Raw genomic sequence first — 21937 nt, 5'->3', positions numbered from 1 at the left:
CAACATATTTTCCTGGAGAACCAGTAAATACTTCTGCACGAAGAAGGGTTGTGATAAGAAACGCTCGATTTTTCGTGCTCTTGCTACAGTTAAACGATCTTCTTCGGATAATTCGTCCAACCCAAGAATAGCTATAATGTCCTGAAGTTCTTTGTAACGTTGTGAAGTTTGCTTAACTCTTTGCGCAGTTTCATAATGTTCCTCGCCAACGATCCGAGGTTGTAACATAGTTGACGTTGAATCTAAAGGATCCACTGCTGGATAAATACCTTTGGCAGCTAATCCTCTCGATAATACGGTAGTAGCATCTAAATGTGCAAATGTCGTGGCAGGAGCAGGGTCGGTCAAATCGTCCGCAGGTACATAAACGGCTTGGATCGAAGTTATAGATCCCTCTTTGGTAGAAGTAATTCTTTCTTGCAAAGAACCCATTTCTGTACTAAGGGTAGGTTGATAACCCACTGCAGAAGGCATTCTCCCCAATAAGGCGGATACTTCTGATCCTGCTTGGACGAAACGAAAGATATTGTCGATGAATAGAAGTACGTCTTGTTCATTAACATCCCGGAAATATTCCGCCATAGTTAGGGCAGTCAAACCAACTCTCATACGAGCTCCCGGCGGTTCATTCATTTGACCGTAGACTAGAGCTACTTTTGATTCTGCAATATTTTTTTCATTAATTACTCCGGATTCTTTCATTTCCATGTAAAGATCATTTCCTTCACGAGTACGTTCGCCTACTCCGCCAAATACAGATACGCCTCCATGAGCTTTGGCAATGTTGTTGATCAATTCCATGATGAGTACTGTTTTACCTACTCCAGCTCCTCCAAATAGTCCGATTTTTCCTCCACGGCGATAAGGAGCTAAAAGATCCACTACTTTAATTCCTGTTTCAAAGATTGATAATTTCGTCTCTAACTGTATAAAGGCAGGTGCAGGTCTATGAATAGGAGATGTTGTGCTAGTATCTACAGGACCTAAATTATCAACAGGCTCCCCAAGAACGTTGAAAATTCGTCCGAGGGTAGCTCCACCGACTGGAACGCTTAGAGGAGCTCCCGTGTCAATCACTTCCATTCCTCTCATCAGTCCATCTGTAGCACTCATAGCTACAGCTCTAACTCGATTATTTCCTAATAATTGTTGTACCTCACAAGTCACATTAATTTGCTGACCAATAGTATCTCGACCCTTAACTACCAAAGCGTTATAAATATTAGGCATCTTGCCCGGAGGAAAAACAACATCCAGTACTGGGCCAATAATTTGAGCGATACGCCCTAGGTTTTGTTCTTCAAGTGTGGAAACCGCAGGACTAGAAGGGGTAGGATTGATTCTCATAATTATAATTAAAGTAAAGTATGTCGAAAGTTTTTTTGAATAGTGCCATGCCAAGTCGAAAATAAATGTCCGATAGCAAGTTGATCGGTTAATTCAATAAGAAATAAATGGGAGTTAGCACTTGATTTAGTTGGTACCACCCAACCGAATACGATTCAATCGTTTACTCATTCAATTACTCATTCAATGAGTCAATTTTCAAGTTCAGCCAATCCTTCTTTTTTTCAAAAGAAATATTAAGTACATGAAATCACGAGTAAGTCTCTTTCATTTCTCTATCATTATAGAAAAACCATCCGTATTAGATTCTATTATCTATAGAATTCGAACCCGAACTCCATTTATGATTCATTATTTCGATCTAATTGGCCATTGTTCTTTTTTTTTTTTGAATAGATATTGGATTTCCGCCTATCTATTCTTTATACCCTTTTAGGATGAATTATGCCTATTTTCACATCTAGGATTTACATATACAACATATATCACTGTCAAGAGTGAATTTTTCTTAGTATTTGGATTCAAAATAAGAAGGAGATCCATTTGATTTTATTGTAAACTTGCAAAACAAACATTGGGTTTGGGTTGCGCCATATATATCAAAGAGTATACAATAATGATGTATTTGGAGTATACAATAATGATGTATTTGATGAATCAAATACATGGTCTAATAATGAACCATTTCATTTTAACATAACATTGAAATTAGTTGATAATATTAGTTGAATATTTTTTTTCTTTTTTTTTATTTTTATTTTTGTCAAAGGTTTCATTCATGCATAATCTATATCGAGTAGACCTTGTCGTTGTGAGAATTCTTAATTCATGAGTTGTAGGGAGGGACTTATGTCACCACAAACAGAGACTAAAGCAAGTGTTGGATTTAAAGCTGGTGTTAAAGATTACAAATTGAATTATTATACTCCTGACTACGAAGTCAAAGATACTGATATCTTGGCAGCATTCCGAGTAACTCCTCAACCTGGAGTTCCGCCCGAAGAAGCAGGGGCTGCGGTAGCTGCCGAATCTTCTACTGGTACATGGACAACTGTGTGGACTGATGGACTTACCAGTCTTGATCGTTACAAAGGGCGATGCTACCACATCGAGGCCGTTGTTGGGGAGGAAAATCAATATATTGCTTATGTAGCTTATCCTTTAGACCTTTTTGAAGAAGGTTCTGTTACTAACATGTTTACTTCCATTGTGGGTAATGTATTTGGTTTCAAAGCCTTACGAGCTCTACGTCTGGAGGATCTGCGAATTCCCACTTCTTATTCCAAAACTTTCCAAGGCCCGCCTCACGGCATTCAGGTTGAAAGAGATAAGTTGAACAAGTATGGTCGTCCCCTATTGGGATGCACTATTAAACCAAAATTGGGATTATCTGCAAAAAACTACGGTAGAGCGGTTTATGAATGTCTACGTGGTGGACTTGATTTTACCAAAGATGATGAAAACGTAAACTCACAACCATTTATGCGTTGGAGAGATCGTTTCTTATTTTGCACCGAAGCACTTTTTAAAGCGCAGGCCGAAACAGGTGAAATCAAAGGACATTACTTGAATGCTACTGCGGGTACATGTGAAGAAATGATGAAAAGGGCCATATGTGCCAGAGAATTAGGAGTTCCTATCGTAATGCATGACTACTTAACTGGTGGATTCACTGCAAATACTAGCTTGGCTCATTATTGCCGTGACAACGGCCTACTTCTTCACATCCATCGCGCAATGCATGCAGTTATTGATAGACAGAAAAATCATGGTATGCATTTCCGTGTACTAGCTAAAGCATTACGTATGTCTGGTGGAGATCATATTCACGCCGGTACAGTAGTAGGTAAACTGGAAGGGGAACGTGAGATGACTTTAGGTTTCGTTGATTTATTACGTGATGATTATATCGAAAAAGACCGAAGTCGCGGTATTTTCTTCACTCAAGATTGGGTCTCTATGCCAGGTGTTCTGCCCGTGGCTTCAGGGGGTATTCATGTTTGGCATATGCCTGCTCTGACCGAAATCTTTGGGGATGATTCCGTACTACAGTTTGGCGGAGGAACTTTAGGACACCCTTGGGGAAATGCACCTGGTGCAGTAGCTAATAGGGTGGCTTTAGAGGCGTGTGTACAAGCTCGTAATGAGGGACGTGATCTTGCTCGTGAAGGTAATGAAATTATCCGTGAAGCTAGCAAATGGAGCCCTGAACTAGCCGCTGCTTGTGAAGTATGGAAAGAGATCAAATTCGAATTCGAACCAGTAGATAAGCTAGATAAAGAGAAAAAGTAAGTGTGCATAATTCAGTAATTCCTGTTTGTTCTCCTAATTGATTGCAATTAAAGTCGGCCCAATCTTTTCCTAAAAAAAAGATTGGGCCGATTGCCGAATAAAAAAAAAAAGAATGAGCATTCTATACTATGTATTTGCATATATCTTTTATATGTACAGATGTACAGATCTTACCTATATATATACAAGATAAGATCGAAGACTAAACAACTCAATACTTCTATTGTTTGTTGTTGGATCCATAGGATTGGATTAATTATGGATCCTTGGGATTGGTGGACTTTTTTATATCTCCTAGTTTCAGGCCATAGATCAAGCCAAGGGAAAGGCTCCTTTACCCATCCTATATATTGTCTTTTTCGTTCCATGTTAAAATAGAAACTTAATTATTTGATTATACGAGAACAAATTCTTTATTCTTTATTTATAGAAATAAACAACTATCTCTATTTTCGATGAGAATTTGTACATCACATGGAAGAAAGCTGTGTCTTTCTATTTTAAAATTTATAAAAAGATTCTATCAATATATATTGAAGTGATACCTCGGCTTCCCACAAAGGAGAATCATTTCTTTCAATACTTACTCGTTCTTTCAATACTTACTCGTTATTAATTAACAATCCTAATGATTAGGATTAGATTCGTATGCTTAATTCTGATAAGAAATCAAATAGTGAAAGTAAAATGATTATCCATCGAATGTATTGTATTTCATCAAATAGGGGGTAGAAAGACTCTATGGGAAAATGGTGGTTCCGTTCGATGTTGTCTAACGAGAAGTTAGAACATAGGTGTGGGCTAAGTAAATCTAGGTGTGGGCTAAGTAAATCAATGGATAGTCTTGATGGTATTGGACATACCAGTAGAAGTGAACAACCTATTCTAAACGATACGAAGAACGATACGAAGAAAAAGATTCCTAGTTGGAATCATAGTGGTAATTATAGTTTCACTAATGTTGATTCTTTATTTGAAATCAAGGATATTTGGAGTTTGATCTCTGATGACACTTTTTTAGTTAGGGATAGTAATGGTGACAGTTACTCTGTATATTTTGATATTGAAAATCAGATTTTTGAGGTTGACAATGATAGTTCTTTTCTGAGTGAACTAGAAAAAAAACTTTCTAGTTATTTGAGTAGGGGGTCTAAGAAAAAGAATCACTACTATTATCATTACATGTATGATACTCAATCTGGTTGGAATAATCACATTAATAGTTGCATTGATAGTTATCTTCGTTTTGAAGTCAGTATTAATAGTTCTATTTCGGGTAGTACCAACAATTACAGTGACAGTTACTTTTATAACTTCATTTGTACTGAAAATAGAAATAGTAGTGAGAGCGGTAGGTCTAGTAAAAGAACTAGAAAAAATTTCAATGATTTCCATGAAGAGGTGGAATCCGATTTCCATGAAGAAGTAGAATTCCACGAAGAAGTAGAATCCGACTTCCATGAAGAAGTAGAATCCGATTTCCATGAAGAAGTAGAATTCCACGAAGAAGTAGAATCCAATGATTTCAATGAAGAAGTAGAATCTGATTTCAATGAAGAAGTGGAATCCGATTTCAATGAAGAAGTGGAATCCGATTTCAATGAAGAAGTGGAATCCGATTTCAATGAAGAAGTGGAATCCGATTTCAATGAAGAAGTAGAATTCCATGAAGAAGTAGAATTCCATGAAGAAGTAGAATCCGACTTCCATGAAGAAGTAGAATCCAATGATTTCAATATAAATCAAAAATACAAACATTTATGGGTTCAATGCGAAAATTGTTATGGATTAAATTATAAAAAATTTTTTAAGTCAAAAATGAATATTTGTGAACAGTGTGGATATCATTTGAAAATGAGTAGTTCAGATAGAATTGAACTTTCGATTGATCCCGGAACTTGGGATCCTCTGGATAAAGATATGATATCTATAGACCCCATTGATTTTCGTTCAAAAGAGGAACCTTATGGAGATCGTATCGATTCTTATCAAAGAAGGACAGGTTTAGCTGATGCTATTCAAACAGGCATAGGTCAAATAAATGGTATTCCCGTAGCAATTGGCGTTATGGATTTTCAGTTTATGGGAGGTAGTATGGGATCCGTAGTAGGCGAGAAAATTACTCGTTTGATCGAGTATGCTACTAATCGATCTCTACCTGTCATTATTGTGTGTGCTTCTGGAGGAGCACGCATGCAAGAAGGAAGTTTGAGCTTGATGCAAATGGCTAAAATATCTTCTGCTTCATCTAATTATCAATCAGATAAAAAGTTATTCTATGTATCAATTCTTACATCTCCTACAACTGGTGGAGTAACAGCCAGTTTTGGTATGTTGGGGGATATCATTATTGCTGAACCTAACGCCTACATTGCATTTGCGGGTAAAAGAGTAATTGAACAAACATTAAAAAAGGTAATACCTGAAGGTTCACAAGTGTCTGAGTATTTATTCCATAAAGGTTTATTCGACCCAATAGTACCACGTAATCTTTTAAAAGGTGTTCTGGGTGAGTTATTTCAGCTCCACGGTTTCTTTCCCTTGAATCCAAGTTCAAAAATGTAAAGTATAGCACTAGATTCAGTTATTTTATTTGTAGCGAACAAGTATTTAATTCGTCGTAATCAGGTGTTTTCTTTGGTGACATAAGTTCTCCTTGTAATAAGAGACAGAGGTTTCGGATAATTTTTATTTTATATTTTATTATATTTTATTTATTATATTTTAGAATATAGAATATATAGTTTTAGAATATAGAATATATAGTTTCTATCTAGTCATTTTCTATCTAATCATATAGAATTATAGTTGATATTACTTATTACTTATAAATAAATATTATAAATAAATAATATTTATTATAATTTTTTATAATATATTTATAATATAATAATGGCTTGATATAATATAATAATGGCTTGATATTACTTATAATAGATATATCATAAGTAATAGATATATCATAAGAAGATATCTTTCTAATAGATAGAAATATTAAAACAGATAGAAATATTAAATTGAGGCACCTATTCTATGACAGATCCCAACTTACCCTCTATTTTTGTGCCTTTAGTGGGCCTAGTATTTCCGGCAATTGCAATGGTTTCCTTATTTCTTCATGTCCAAAAAAATAAGATTGTCTAGACCCAATGGGACCGAATCTTATCAATTTATTTCAACACTGGATGATAATACAGATATTTATCTCGTGTAATATGGTATGATATGTGGCTCTTTCCGAACACACAAATGAAAGAATCGTTATGCGGATATATGATATCTGCATAAATGCATGTATATGTGAATATAGCTGGTTCAAAATGGATTAGTGAATATTTTAAATAGAAAGTCAATGTATCTAACCAATTACTCTCCTAATGTTTCACATCAGAATAGTGCTAGTTGATGAAAGTTACTTCGGGATCAAGAAAGGTAAAGTCAAATTTATTTGGGTTATTCGCTCAATTCCAATCGAATGCACTGGATCTAGTATAGTATGAATTGGCGATCAGAACATATATGGATAGAACTTATAACGGGGTCTCGAAAAACGAGTAATTTTTGCTGGGCCTGTATCCTTTTTTTAGGTTCACTAGGATTCTTAGTGGTTGGAACTTCCAGTTATCTTGGTAGGAATTTGATACCCGTATTTACATCTCAGCAAATCATTTTTTTTCCACAAGGGATCGTGATGTCTTTCTACGGGATCGCGGGTCTATTCATTAGCTCGTATTTGTGGTGCACAATTTCGTGGAATGTAGGTAGCGGTTATGACCGATTCGATAGAAAAGAAGGAATAGTGTGTATTTTTCGCTGGGGATTTCCTGGAATAAATCGTCGCATCTTCCTTCGCTTCTTTATGAGAGATATCCAATCAATCAGAATAGAGGTTAAAGAGGGTCTTTATACTCGTCGTGTCCTTTATATGGAAATCAGAGGCCAAGGAGCCATTCCCTTGACTCGTACTGATGAGAATTTTACTCCACGAGAAATTGAACAAAAAGCTGCCGAATTGGCCTATTTCTTGCGCGTACCAATTGAAGTATTTTGAAACGAACTGAAGTGAAGAATAAAATGAAGAATAAATATTTTCTCAAGATGGGGGAAGGAACTTGCTAATTCCTCTTTTAATACAACTGAAGTTTCTTCATTCTTTTATACTAGAAAAAGGTCTAATCTAACTAACGAATCTAATCTAATAAGTATAGATATAAATTCATCAAACCTATCCGAACATGTATTTCGTAATACAGAATTCATCTTTTTAGGCCCAAGATTTGGAATTGATACCCTTTTCTGGTTAGACGGTGAAACATTTCGAAAGAATTAATTGATCCAGGGGGAGTTTTTTCGTCTCGAAACTCGATTCGTTACTTCAAGTGGGTTTTCGAGTATTCATCGAAAGGAACAAATGAAAATAAAATTGGTTCAAATTTGCCCAATTGAGATATCTGGAATAATATTTATTTCTTTTTTTCTCATTTTCATCCGAAAAGAACTCTTATTCTATGTCTATATTCCTTCTAAATCAAAAAAAAAATAAAATTATTACACAATAATAGGAAAGGAATAGACCCATAGGTCAATACCTTGTTATACAACTCGTGCTTCAAAGAAATATCAGATCAGATAGAGTCAACGAATGAAGCAGGTTCATTAACAATTCAATTCACAGAAAAAAAAAAATGAAAAAAAAGAAAGCATCGGCCTCCCTCCCATATCTCGCATCTATAGTATTTTTGCCCTGGTGGGTCTCTTTCTCATTTAATAAATGTCTGGAACCTTGGGTTACTAATTGGTGGAATACCAGGCAATCCGAAAATTTTTTGAATCATATTCAAGAGAAAAACGTTCTGGAAAGATTCATAGAATTAGAAGAACTATTCCTATTGGACGAAATGATAAAGGAGTACCCGGAAACGCATATACAAAAACTTCATATAGAAATACACAAGGAAACAATACAATTAGTCAAAGCACACAATGAATATGATCTCCATATCATTTTGCATTTCTCGACAAATATAATCTGTTTCGCTATTCTAAGTGGTTATTTTATTCTGAGTAATGAAGAACTCGTCATTCTTAATTCTTGGGTTCAGGAATTCCTCTATAACTTAAGTGACACAATAAAAGCTTTTTCTATTCTTTTAGTTACTGATTTATGGATCGGATTTCACTCGACCCATGGTTGGGAACTAATGATTGGTTCGGTCTACAACGATTTTGGATTGGATCATAACGATCAAATTATATCTGGTCTTGTTTCCACTTTTCCAGTTATTCTAGATACAATTGTGAAATATTGGATCTTCCTTTTTTTAAATCGTGTATCTCCTTCGCTTGTAGTAATTTATCATTCAATGAATGAATAAAGAACTCATTTGATCTTATTATATCAATCAAATCAGAATCTTTCTTCGTGTATAAAGAAAGTATTTTCAATTTGACTTAATTCTTTATACTTTTATCTGTTCAAGGTATTCGTCCTATATTCCAGTACAATTATTCCAGTACAATGACAGACTCGTGTATAGGGAACTATACTAGCTACCTATCTAATTTATTGTAGAAATTCGGGGATCAATGATTGGACATGCAAAATAAAAATACTTTTTCTTGGGTAAAGGAAGAGATGACTCGATCCATTTCTGTATCGATCATGATATATGTAATAACTCGGGCATCTATTTCAAATGCATATCCCATTTTTGCGCAGCAGGGTTATGAAAACCCGCGAGAAGCAACGGGACGAATTGTATGTGCCAATTGCCATTTAGCTAATAAACCCGTGGATATTGAAGTTCCGCAAGCTGTGCTTCCTGATACTGTATTTGAAGCAGTTGTTCGAATCCCTTATGATAAGCAACTGAAACAAGTTCTTGCTAATGGTAAAAAGGGGACTTTGAATGTGGGGGCTGTTCTCATTTTACCCGACGGATTCGAATTAGCCCCCCTTGATCGTATTTCTCCTGAGTTGAAAGAAAAGATAGGAAATCTGTCTTTTCAGAGTTATCGTCCCAACAAAAGAAATATTATTGTGATAGGTCCTGTTCCCGGTCAGAAATATAGTGAAATCGTCTTTCCCATTCTTTCCCCCGACCCTGCTACGAAGAAAGACGTTCACTTCTTAAAATATCCCATATACGTAGGTGGGAACAGAGGAAGGGGTCAGATTTATCCTGATGGTAGCAAAAGTAACAATACAGTCTATAATGCTACATCAGCAGGTATAGTAAGCAGAATAGTACGTAAAGAAAAAGGGGGATATGAAATAACCATAGTTGATGCATCGGATGGACATCAAGTGGTTGATATTATACCTCCAGGACCAGAACTTCTTGTTTCAGAGGGTGAATCCATCAAGCTTGATCAACCATTAACAAGCAATCCCAATGTGGGAGGCTTTGGTCAGGGAGATGCAGAAATAGTGCTTCAAGACCCATTACGGGTCCAAGGTCTTTTGTTCTTCTTGGCATCTGTTATTTTGGCACAAGTTTTTTTGGTTCTTAAAAAGAAACAGTTTGAAAAGGTTCAATTGTACGAAATGAATTTCTAGGTGCAGAGATTCCTTAACATCAAGTTGGTAAAAAGCGCCGAATTTTTTTTGATCCATACAATTATGTATGATCAAAAAATCTGTAAACCTTTTTGGTTGCTTTGTTTATACTTTTTTTTCGTTTTGCGGGATGTCTGGAATTCATTACTTGTATCCTATTCTTAGTAATAGACAATAGACATACAAAGAAAGAGAATACAGAGCAAGGATGGGAAAAATGAAAGAAAGAAATCCTTTTAGGAGGGATTACTAGTCTTACGAGTCTTCTATTCGACACAAGAAAAGGGCGGAAAATCCTTTTTCTTGTGTCGTCTTATATCGAAATAATAATGATTTTTTCTCCTGTTCGTCAAAGATTACCATTCCTTCTTTTCCGGGTCCACCAGAACTCTTTTGGTTAGATTCATAGGAAGTTGTGGACAAACAAAAAGAGAGAAAGGATTAGGGGAATAATTGATTGAGCAAATAGAACTTCTTCAATTAACTTAAACTTTTAACTTAGAGAAATTATTCAAGAGAAATTATTCAAACAAATTATATTATAGAGTTTTATAGAGTAAGTTCTATAGAGTAAGTTCTATTAGTAGTTTAGTATAGAAATTATTTGCAGGATGTCTCATGCGTAGAAATCTATATAATATTGTATTATTCAGAAAATCCATTGATTACTCTTTTCTTGTTTCTTCATAAGAGTTAATATTATGGAGGAAAGGAAGAACAGAGACTATGAATCAATCAATAGATTCAATTCTTCAAAAACATTATTAAGAAACAAAAGAATAGAGTGGTTTGAAACATCAGAGCAAAGGATCCGTTTTGTCATTTCATTTCTACGAATATAATATTTTGATTATGTTGACTGGCCAATTTGTATGTTATGGAATAGATCATAATCTTCCTATAAGAGTAAGAAAAGAACTCAACGGGACCTTATCGCTCTAATTAGACAAAGGAGGGTAAGGTCCCGTTGAGTTCTTTTCTTACTCTTTCATGTCTACAATCCGGTTTATCCGATTACTAGAGAGATGAACCCAACCCAGAATATGAACCGTAAAAGAAAACACCTATTAAACCGATCACAGGAATACCAGTTACAGTACCAACCAGCCAAAGAGGAATCCTTCCAGTAGTATCGGCCATTTCCCCTACTTTCCTCCACATTTTCTCAAATGGTCGTGCTAGAGACAAAAACAGTCATGGATAATTATGAGGATGGTATCTTTCCGAATGGGATAAGAGAATTCCTACTATTCTCTTTCTTTCTTTCAATTGAAGAAATAATTGGAAAATAAAACAGCAAGTACAAAAATGAGTAATAAACCCCAGTATAGACTGGTACGATTCAATTCAACATTTTGTTCATTCGGGTTTGATTGTGTCATAGCTCTATAATTCAAATTAGGTTTATCGTTGGATGAACTGCATTGCTGATATTGACCCCAAAAAAGAAACGGTAGGTACAGCTAGTCCGTGAACAGCCAACCATCGCACTGTAAAAATTGGATAGGTTCGATCTATGGTCATTGGGGGCCTCCTAAAAGGATTTACTAAATTCATCAAGTTGTTCCAAAGAATCAAAACGGCCGGTTATCAATGGAATACCTTGTCGGCTCTCTGTGAAATACTCGTTTGGCCGAGGACTTCCAAACACGTCGTAAGCTAAACCCGTACTGACGAATAACCAACCCGCAATGAATAGGGAAGGTATAGTAATGCTATGAATGACCCAGTATCGAATACTGGTAATAATATCAGCAAAAGAACGTTCTCCCGTGCTTCCAGACATTCTGAGCTCCACAAATTTTTGTACATTCAAAAAAGGGAATCGATTCCTTGAAAGATGGGATCAGTAAATGGAAAACTACTGATATTGCATCTTTGTGAGATCGTCAATTTTGTACCAAAGGTTTATTTCAAGTATACCGAATCAGTATAGCTATCCTTCCTCTGGCACAGCAACGCAGTCTCGATCGGTACCGAAATGCTACATAATTCTTTTCTTCTTTTTTTGTTCCTTGTCTATGCATAACTCTATGTTATTCAATAGATCAATAGAAAATTACTCAAATTCCTTATAAGATTTCCATTATTGGATTCATAATAGAAAGTAAAGATCTTGGAAAAGCGTGAATCGATGGTTTCTAATAATTTATGAAGCATATTATAATATTCACACAATTCAATTATATGTATGCGAAATCTATAATAAACCCATTTTTTGGTTAAAAGTTTTTTTGTTCAAATCTTTTTATTTCAAGTAATTGGTTGGTCGTATAATACAATAAATATACTGTAATACAAAATACAATAGTATATACTATATTAGTGAAAGAAACAGAACATGAAAGAAACAGAACCCAGTTGGAACAATCCATATTCGTGATGCAACCGTTATTGTATTAGATCCAAAACAAAGGTTCTTTCTTGACCAAACTAGAAGTATGGAACTCCATGATATGGAAAGACAGAATATAGAATCTAAAAGGATAATGGAAGTTGTTCGTCTTTGAATCGAGTTGGACCTGAAAAAAAAGAATAAAAATATAAAAATGAAAAATAGAGTAAAGGTTTTATTTTTTTCGATAGATCGTGGGACACCTTTTTCTTTTCATTCGAAATATTATGTTATGGGCAATTAAGCAACCTATTACTGTACTGAGTCCAATGAGTTAAAATAAATAAAAGGTAAATAGTATCAGGCCGTTCGTTCCAAAAAGGATTAGATCCTATTGAAATAGAAAGGAAATGATTAAAATGGAATTTTCAAATCCAATTCTTTTATTCCAAAATTACTTAAATTACTTATATTTTATTTAATATTTTATTTAATATTTAAGTATAAGTCCATAAGTAATTTAAGTTTTGAATGAAGTTACACGGCACAGTTCTTAATTACTATTACTTTTACTTATACTTTATATTTTACTTACTTTTACTATTACTTTATTCAACTCACAAATACTTTATTCAACTCACAAATTCCACAATGAATCTGTTGATTCCGAATCATAGGATCGGTCAATGTCACAGCAGATGAATCGAATTTTTCTACCTATGTCACTCTTAGTTAGTCTTATCTATAATGACTGATGAATCCAGAATTTTCAATTGGAACTAAACTAATTCTGTCAATTGATTTTTTCTTGCCGTCGTATTTTGTAAAAATTGAAACTTAGGTAAGTGTTTTATCAACATATGTAGCAAAAGAACATATCTAATTTAGCTCTTTCATGCTTACTATAACTAGTTATTTCGGTTTTCTACTGGCTGCTTTAACTATAACCTCAGCTCTATTCATTGGTTTGAACAAGATACGACTTATTTGAAATGAATTGAATGAAAAATTGATAAAAACGAATATTTCTCTGAGATTCCGGGTATTCTATGGTTCTTTCTCACATCAATTGCCAATTCTTGGTCATTGAGATTCACGGATAATTCAGATTAATATTTAGGGATAGATCTTACCTTTCTTTTTATCCCCTTAAACAAACCGAAATGATTGAAGTTTTTCTATTTGGAATCGTCTTAGGTCTAATTCCTATTACTTTAGCAGGATTATTCGTAACCGCATATTTACAATATAGACGTGGTGATCAGTTGGACCTTTGATTGAGTAATATTTCTTTCTTTTTTTGATTGACCTCCTGCAGGAAGGAGGTCAAATTCAAGTTACAATTCAACTTTTTGTTTTGTTAAATTATTAATTATTTTATTGTGATTCGACATCAAATAAACCGAATCACGCTCTGTAGGATTTGAACCTACGACATCGGGTTTTGGAGACCCGCGTTCTACCGAACTGAACTAAGAGCGCTTTCTTATCCTTATGACAGGAGATACGACTGTACTGTAAAGAAAAGTAATTTTTCTACCCCCAATACGTCTTGCATACATATAGTATGCAAGACCGGAAGATTATGTCCAATTTTAATCGATCTCAATGAATCCCTCGTTACTGCCCATGGGAGAAGTAATAGGTAGGGATGACAGGATTTGAACCCGTGACATTTTGTACCCAAAACAAACGCGCTACCAAGCTGCGCTACATCCCTTTTCAAAATTGTTGTACAGTTTCATTGTACAAAATCCCTGTCTTGTTTTCCATATCGTCATTTTCTCCTCCATCTATATACAATTTTCTTGTCATTTCTTCTTTTTGGTTTCATATAATAAAAGAATTATATACATCTGAAACCTAACGTATAAAAAAGTTAATATTTATCAGTAATGCTCAGGAACAAGGGATTAGATTTTTTTTCTTTTACAAAAAAAGAAAAAAATCTATTGCTTCATTGTACATATCTATTTTAGTTAGGAATCCTGTTTAGTTAGGAATTCCGTGTAAAAAAATACAAATGATCTTGAACTACAGCATCTGACCATATATGTATTACAATCCATAATAGAAGGAGGATTTTCAATGCGAGATATAAAAACATATCTCTCCGTGGCACCTGTGCTAAGTACTCTATGGTTTGGGTCTTTAGCAGGCCTATTGATAGAAATTAATCGGTTATTTCCGGATGCCTTGTCATTCCCCTTTTTTTAATTCTAGTTATTGATTGATATGCGAAGAAATGAAGAAAATTAGAGATACAATTCCACGTGACTAAAATTTCGAATTTCGCCCCTATTTTTTCAGTTCTTTAGGATAGGAAGGAAAAGAAAAAAGTGTATTGAACCTCAGCAAAAATGTGGTAGATCGAAGATCGAATTTTGGAGAACAGAAATGAAAATGTGGATCCAGTCTACGGCGAGTTCCACGAAATCATAGCATAGAAAGAAGATATTTAACTTAAATAATAAATAAAATAAATATTAATAAAATATTGAGATTTAGGATAGGAACAATTGAGAGTTAGAAAGAAATTGTATTATTTAATTATTACTCCATTAAATTATTACTTTATTATTCTAGTAAAATTGTTACTCCATTAATATAATATTAATTATCATTATATAATGAAATGATAATTGCAACGAAATACTTAGAAATTCCATTTCTAGTTAGTAACTTCTATCGATTTTTTTTGTTCTTTTCTTCTTCTTCAGCTCGGATCGAAAATAGAAGAGTTAAGCCGATCCAAAATTCAAAGGAGGTTCATGGCCAAGGGTAAAGATGTCAGAGTCATAGTTATTTTGGAATGTACCAGTTGTGCCCGAAATGATGTCAATAAAGAATCGCCAGGTATTTCTAGATATATTACTCAAAAGAATCGACACAATACGCCTGGTCGATTAGAATTGAGAAAATTTTGTCGCTATTGTAACAAGCATACGATTCATGGAGAAATAAAGAAATAGATCGAACAGAACGCGTGTGCGCTCTCGCCAAGGAAGAGGAAGAACTTAACATATATTTAGAAGAACTTAACATATATTTAACATACTTAACATATATTTAACATATATAATATACATAATGTATAATATACATAATGTATAAGATATATAATATACATAATGTATACAAATCAAAGCCTATTTTGGTCGGATCTGAACTGAAGTGAATAAAGAAATAGAATTTTAGAAATAAGGAATAAACCATGGATAAATCCAAGCAATCTTTTCGTAAATCCAAGCGATCTTTTCGTAGGCGTTTGCCCCCAATTGGATCGGGGGATCGAATCGATTATAGAAACATGAGTTTAATTAGTCGATTTATTAGTGAACAAGGAAAAATATTATCTAGGCGGGTGAATAGATTGACTTTGAAACAACAACGATTAATTACTATTGCTATAAAGCAAGCCCGTATTTTATCTTTGTTACCTTTTCTTAATAATGAGAAACAATTTGAGAGAGCCGAGTCGATCCCCAGAACTACTGGTCCTAGAACCAAAAATAAATAGACATACTCTTCAATTGACTCAAAACTCCAATTGTAACTCAAGCTCAGATTGATGTTTTGTTCGAAAAGGCCTAGAATCTAGAGCGGGTTCCTGTGTTATAAGAAACAAAAAATGGAGAAAATTTTTTTTATTGAAACATATTCGTTCATTCCTATTACTATCTTAATTTCTTTTTATTCTATTTTCCCGGAGTTCCTTCTCCGGGGAATTCTGTTTCAATCATTCCTGTACTGTATATTACTTTAGAATCTACTTTATTTGATGATCTTGTTGGAAATCATGTAAAGACAATTCTTATTTGATATAGCTATTTGTGCAGGTATTTTACGATTAAGAAGCAATTGCTTCTTGTACAGATTGTGTATTAATCTACTATAACTATACAATACCTTATTATCACGAGTTACTGCATTTATCCGAGTGATCCACAAACGACGAAAATCCCTCTTTTGCCTGCCTCTATCTCGATGAGAGGAAGCCAAAGCTCTCATTTTCTGTTGAGTAATCGTTCGAGTAAGTCTTGAATGAGCTCCTCTAGAGGTTGATGCAAATAAACGAATTTTTGTTCGACGTCTCCGAGCTGTATATCCCCGTCTAACTCTGGTCATTGAATCAAATTAAACCTTAATGAATAACTAATTGATTTCGATTCTTTCAGTCATCCTTTTCCCCTCTCACGGTCGATTAATAACAAAACGGATTATTCCGATATATAAAATATAAATTCCAATGGCTTTTGCTACTATAACCTTCCTGACCACAATTTTTTATTCCGTCCAGGCATTTCACCTGCAAATAAGAAATTATAATGATACTCAAAAAAAATAGTGGGTTCCATCGTTTCTATGGTTACTTCTTAAACGGTGAGGTCCTCTCTATACACCGGAGCCTCTTCTTTCATTTAACCAAATGGTATTGTGAACTTGTATAGTTCACACTCTTTGGCTCTACCCATCAATTATAGAGTAATAACTCTTTTCACACTAAGAGTTATCTATACAGTGACGGCATTTAATTAGGAAAGTTGGCTAGGTAGCTGACCCTCTTAGTCCGCTCTTTTAACAATAGGCGCATAATCTTTTTGCTTCTTATAATACTATTTCCTCCGCTTAATGGATAACTATTTGCTACCAATGGGGAATTGCTTTTCATCTCAAATCTAGGTGATTGGATTTGCACCAATGGAAACCATAAATTCCATACACAATATAGGTATATGATAGATCTTTTCCATTTACCCTATTCATTGGTACCGGTCATTGACACTGGAAAAATTGTCTCATTTGTTCGAACTCATGATCTGAACGAGTCGCACATACACCCTAGTACATGTTCCTCGACGCTGAGGACATCCTCTAAGAGCGGGAGATTTCGTAACATTTCTTATCGGCTGTCTTGCGTTTCTAATAAGTTGTTTAATAGTTGGCATGTCGTATATATATATGTATATATAGAATTAGAATGGAATGGGTTGGTTTAGATCGATCTTAACCTGATGATTGGATTGATGATTATGAATTTTTTCTATTCAATACCAAATCACAGAAAATTCGAATTATGGTTTGAAATGGATTTACACGAAATCCCCGGTATTTTCATTTTCGACCGCTACGAGATCAACAATGCCATGAGCTTGGGCTTCTGTTGCTGACATAAAAACATCCCTTTCCATGTCTTCGGATACAACCCATAAAGGCTTGCCCGTTCTTTGTACATAAACCTTTGTGAGGGTTTCACGAAGTTTCAGTAGTTCTTCCATTTCCAGGACAAATTCCCCTGTTCGTGATTCATAAAAAGAACTAGCAGGTTGATGAATCATGACCCTAAATATATTGATATTGATATAACATCATGAACGGTTCCTCTATCTCGTATGATTGGGCTAATGTAAGGGATAAAAAAAAAATAACAAGAAGAAATTGAACAACCGTACAGGCATCTTCTGTGCGTTGCATACGGCTCCGCAATGGAATTTACTTTTTTCTTCTCTTCTATTCTATCTAAGAAAGAAAGAGAATCCATCTGATTCAGATCGTTGAATGATCCATTTACCACCCTTCCTTTCGTAGGAGTCAAAAATACTATGATGGTTCTGTTGCTTTATATATTTATCTCGTCTGTGATTTAGCAATCCCAAAGTGCCTTTCTGATACGATCAAATAAGGAAAACTGATCTTTTTTTTTTTCATTTTCGTACTCTTCCATAACATAAATATCAGAAAGAAACTTCTGGTGTGGAAGAAAAATGGTTTGTGACGCTGAAATGTACCCCCGACACATAAAATCAACAAATCGGAAATAACCTTTGTTTCATACTACTATCTCGATACAAAATCTCATGTTATGAAAAAACAATAATGGTTTGTTCATATCGAACTCGAAGTGCCATGCTATTATTACTTATTATTCATATTCAATATGGCGAAGGCATAGTCTTTCTTTTTTTTTTCAAATAAAAACTCATTGGCGCCAAGCGTGAGGGAATGCTAGACGTTTGGTAATTTCTCCTCCGATCAGAATGAAAGATCCCATAGAAGCGGCTAACCCCATGCATATTGTATGCACATCGGGTGGCACAAATTGCATAGTATCATAAATAGCTATTCCTGATACTACCCATCCGCCGGGAGAGTTTATAAACAAAAAAAGATCCCTAGTATTATCTTCTATACTGAGATATACCATGAGACCAACAATTTGATTTGAGATCTCGCTATTAACCTCTTGACCTAAAAAAAGTAATCTTTCTCGATGAAGTCGGTTGATTAGGACAAAATTGGTTCCTTTAGGAACTGTACGTGCACCTTTGGATGCATACGGTTCAAAAAAATTGCGAAAAAAGAATCAATGTGTCGATTCCAGTTCTATTTTTTTTTTTTTTTTTTCTGTAATAGGTTTTTGTTTTTCTAATAAAGCTTCCATTTTTAAAAAGACATGAGATGAGTTTTGGCTTCCTTACCTATAAAAAAAGAATTTACTGAACTTATTGAAATTGAACAAATCTCTCTCATTGATGTATTGTTTCATCGACATTCAAATCACGATGTAATTTTCTTGTTTCTGAATGGGCCTTTTCAATTCTTTTAGGTTCATGTTCTACTCCGGGAAAAGATCTGTCCGAATTCCATTTGCACATATAGGGCAAATGGTCTCAGTACCACTTCTTTTTGTTACGACTTTTTTTTTTCAATTCGTTTCATGCCTTTCCCCAATCATTCGATGTACTCATCATACTATTCCGTTGGTTATTGGTTGGACGTTTGAAATCACTCCTATAATAAGGATAAGAATCGTTTATGATACAAGCGGTAATCATACATTACATGGATTACCAATTTGGTATTTTCTGAACGGAGCCTGGATACTTTATTACTTTATTTTATCTGGATACTTTATTACTTTATTTTATTTTTATTTTTCCAAGTCAACCATAAATTCTCCTAATTGATCCTCAAAATAAATAAATTGATCTAATTGCACTTCACGCTCCGAATGATTGATGGTTCACTCAATACAATATTTCTTAGGCGAAACAGAGGATATTTCGATCGAGGGAGAGAACGGGTAAATTCCATATAACCCAATATGTCTGACAAGTCGCACTATAAGTCAACCCAAACTGCATCTTCCTCTCCAGGACTCCGAAAAGGTACTTTTGGAACACCAACGGGCATTAAATTAAAGAAAAAATTGAGTACTATACTTCACTTTAATGTGGAAACATAACAATGGCTTTATCGTCTTCATCCCTTTTTCTGTTTATTGTATTTTATACATAGATTTTTATACATAAATTGGAAGGTTTATTTTATAGAGTAAGACAGAATGAATAAAGAAAAATTTTAACTAACGGATCAATCGTTGGAGTAATAAACAAGTATCTATGCATTCGTTTCCCGAAAGTAGAACTAATCCTCCCATTGCGTATTGGTACTTATCGGGTATAGAATAGATCTGCTTCTCTTTGTTCTTACGAACAGAATTGTTCCATTATTTTCAATGGAACGGAATAAAAATTAACCCTTTCTCATACGGAATCTACTGAAAAGGTTAGATACATAGTATAGTCTTTTCCAATGCGATAAAATAAAGTGACATAGTGTCTATTTTTCTTTGATAAAGGGGTATTTCCATGGGTTTGCCTTGGTATCGTGTTCATACTGTCGTATTGAATGATCCCGGTCGATTGCTTTCTGTCCATATAATGCATACAGCCCTAGTTGCTGGTTGGGCCGGTTCGATGGCTTTATACGAATTAGCGGTTTTTGATCCCTCTGACCCCGCTCTTGATCCAATGTGGAGACAAGGTATGTTCGTTATACCCTTCATGACTCGTTTAGGAATAACCAATTCGTGGGGTGGTTGGAGTATTTCAGGAGGAACTGTAACGAATCCCGGTATTTGGAGTTATGAAGGTGTGGCAGGGGCACATATTGTGTTTTCTGGCTTGTGCTTCTTGGCAGCTATCTGGCATTGGGTGTATTGGGACCTAGAAATATTCTGTGATGAACGTACGGGCAAACCATCTTTGGATTTGCCTAAGATCTTTGGAATTCATTTATTTCTCTCAGGGTTGGCTTGCTTTGGCTTTGGCGCATTTCATGTAACAGGTTTGTATGGTCCTGGAATATGGGTGTCCGATCCTTATGGACTAACTGGAAAAGTACAACCCGTAAGTCCAGCGTGGGGCGCAGAAGGCTTTGATCCTTTTGTTCCCGGAGGAATAGCCTCTCATCATATTGCAGCGGGTACATTGGGCATATTAGCAGGCTTATTCCATCTTAGTGTCCGTCCGCCTCAACGTCTATACAAAGGATTACGTATGGGCAATATTGAAACTGTACTTTCCAGTAGTATCGCTGCTGTTTTTTTTGCAGCTTTCGTTGTTGCTGGAACTATGTGGTATGGTTCAGCAACTACCCCAATCGAATTATTTGGTCCCACTCGTTATCAGTGGGATCAGGGATACTTTCAGCAAGAAATATATCGAAGAGTTAGCGCCGGACTAGCCCAAAATCTGAGTTTATCGGAAGCTTGGTCTAAAATTCCCGAAAAATTAGCTTTTTATGATTACATTGGTAATAATCCAGCAAAAGGGGGATTATTCAGAGCAGGGTCAATGGACAACGGGGATGGAATAGCTGTTGGGTGGTTAGGACACCCCGTCTTTAGAGATAAAGAAGGGCGCGAGCTTTTTGTACGTCGTATGCCTACCTTTTTTGAAACATTTCCGGTAGTTTTGGTAGATGGAGACGGAATTGTTAGAGCCGATGTTCCTTTTAGAAGGGCAGAATCAAAGTATAGTGTTGAACAAGTAGGTGTAACTGTTGAGTTCTATGGTGGCGAACTCAATGGAGTCAGTTATAGTGATCCTGCGACTGTAAAAAAATATGCTAGACGTGCCCAATTAGGTGAAATTTTTGAATTAGATCGGGCTACTTTGAAATCTGATGGCGTTTTTCGTAGCAGTCCAAGGGGTTGGTTCACTTTTGGCCATGCTACGTTTGCTTTGCTCTTCTTTTTCGGACACATTTGGCATGGCGCTAGAACCTTGTTCAGAGATGTTTTTGCTGGCATTGATCCAGATTTGGATGCTCAAGTGGAATTTGGAGCATTCCAAAAACTTGGGGATCCAACTACAAAGAGACAAGTAGTCTGATACAACATTGCTCTGGTATCTTTCGCCTCTTTTTTTGATTTGACATAGGGTTAGGGTACTGAAGAAATCTTGACTTGAATCACCATCTTTTCTTTGACTCTTTCCTTTTCTTTATATGGTAAATGATGCCAAATGAATAGGTGTGGAAGCTATAATTGTAAACCACGATCGAATCTATGGAAGCATTGGTTTATACATTCCTTTTAGTCTCGACTTTAGGGATAA

The 21937-nt window shown here is 35.2% G+C and overlaps 3 protein-coding genes, 2 non-coding genes and 1 pseudogene across 5 annotated transcripts; 3 read left to right on the top strand and 3 right to left on the bottom strand.

Annotated features, from left to right (window-relative positions):
- Positions 1 to 7: 7 nt before the first annotated feature.
- On the bottom strand, positions 8 to 1347 carry LOC135662907 (ATP synthase subunit beta, chloroplastic-like; annotated as a pseudogene).
- An 828-nt stretch (positions 1348 to 2175) lies between these two features.
- LOC135662906 (ribulose bisphosphate carboxylase large chain) lies at positions 2176 to 8342 on the top strand. The gene has a single exon (XM_065176715.1). The coding sequence runs from the start codon at positions 2176 to 2178 to the stop codon at positions 3637 to 3639; it is 1464 nt and encodes a 487-aa protein (XP_065032787.1). The 3' UTR covers positions 3640 to 8342.
- A 579-nt stretch (positions 8343 to 8921) lies between these two features.
- On the top strand, positions 8922 to 19026 carry LOC135662908 (cytochrome f). The gene has a single exon (XM_065176716.1). It carries the CDS (start codon positions 9236 to 9238, stop codon positions 10196 to 10198), a length of 963 nt encoding a protein of 320 aa, XP_065032788.1. The 5' UTR covers positions 8922 to 9235; the 3' UTR covers positions 10199 to 19026.
- TRNAW-CCA (transfer RNA tryptophan (anticodon CCA)) lies at positions 13942 to 14015 on the bottom strand. The gene has a single exon. It is a non-coding gene; the product is annotated as a tRNA-Trp (tRNA).
- Positions 14180 to 14253, bottom strand: TRNAP-UGG (transfer RNA proline (anticodon UGG)). Its single transcript has one exon. It is a non-coding gene; the product is annotated as a tRNA-Pro (tRNA).
- Positions 19027 to 19906: 880 nt separating the features above from the next.
- LOC135662905 (photosystem II CP47 reaction center protein) lies at positions 19907 to 21856 on the top strand. The gene has a single exon (XM_065176714.1). It carries the CDS (start codon positions 20186 to 20188, stop codon positions 21710 to 21712), a length of 1527 nt encoding a protein of 508 aa, XP_065032786.1. The 5' UTR covers positions 19907 to 20185; the 3' UTR covers positions 21713 to 21856.
- Positions 21857 to 21937: the final 81 nt, after the last annotated feature.

Source organism: Musa acuminata, unplaced genomic scaffold (genome assembly GCF_036884655.1).
Source record: "Musa acuminata AAA Group cultivar baxijiao unplaced genomic scaffold, Cavendish_Baxijiao_AAA HiC_scaffold_660, whole genome shotgun sequence".
Classification (NCBI taxonomy): Eukaryota; Viridiplantae; Streptophyta; class Magnoliopsida; order Zingiberales; family Musaceae; genus Musa; species Musa acuminata.
This window is presented reverse-complemented; position numbering and strand designations above follow the sequence as displayed.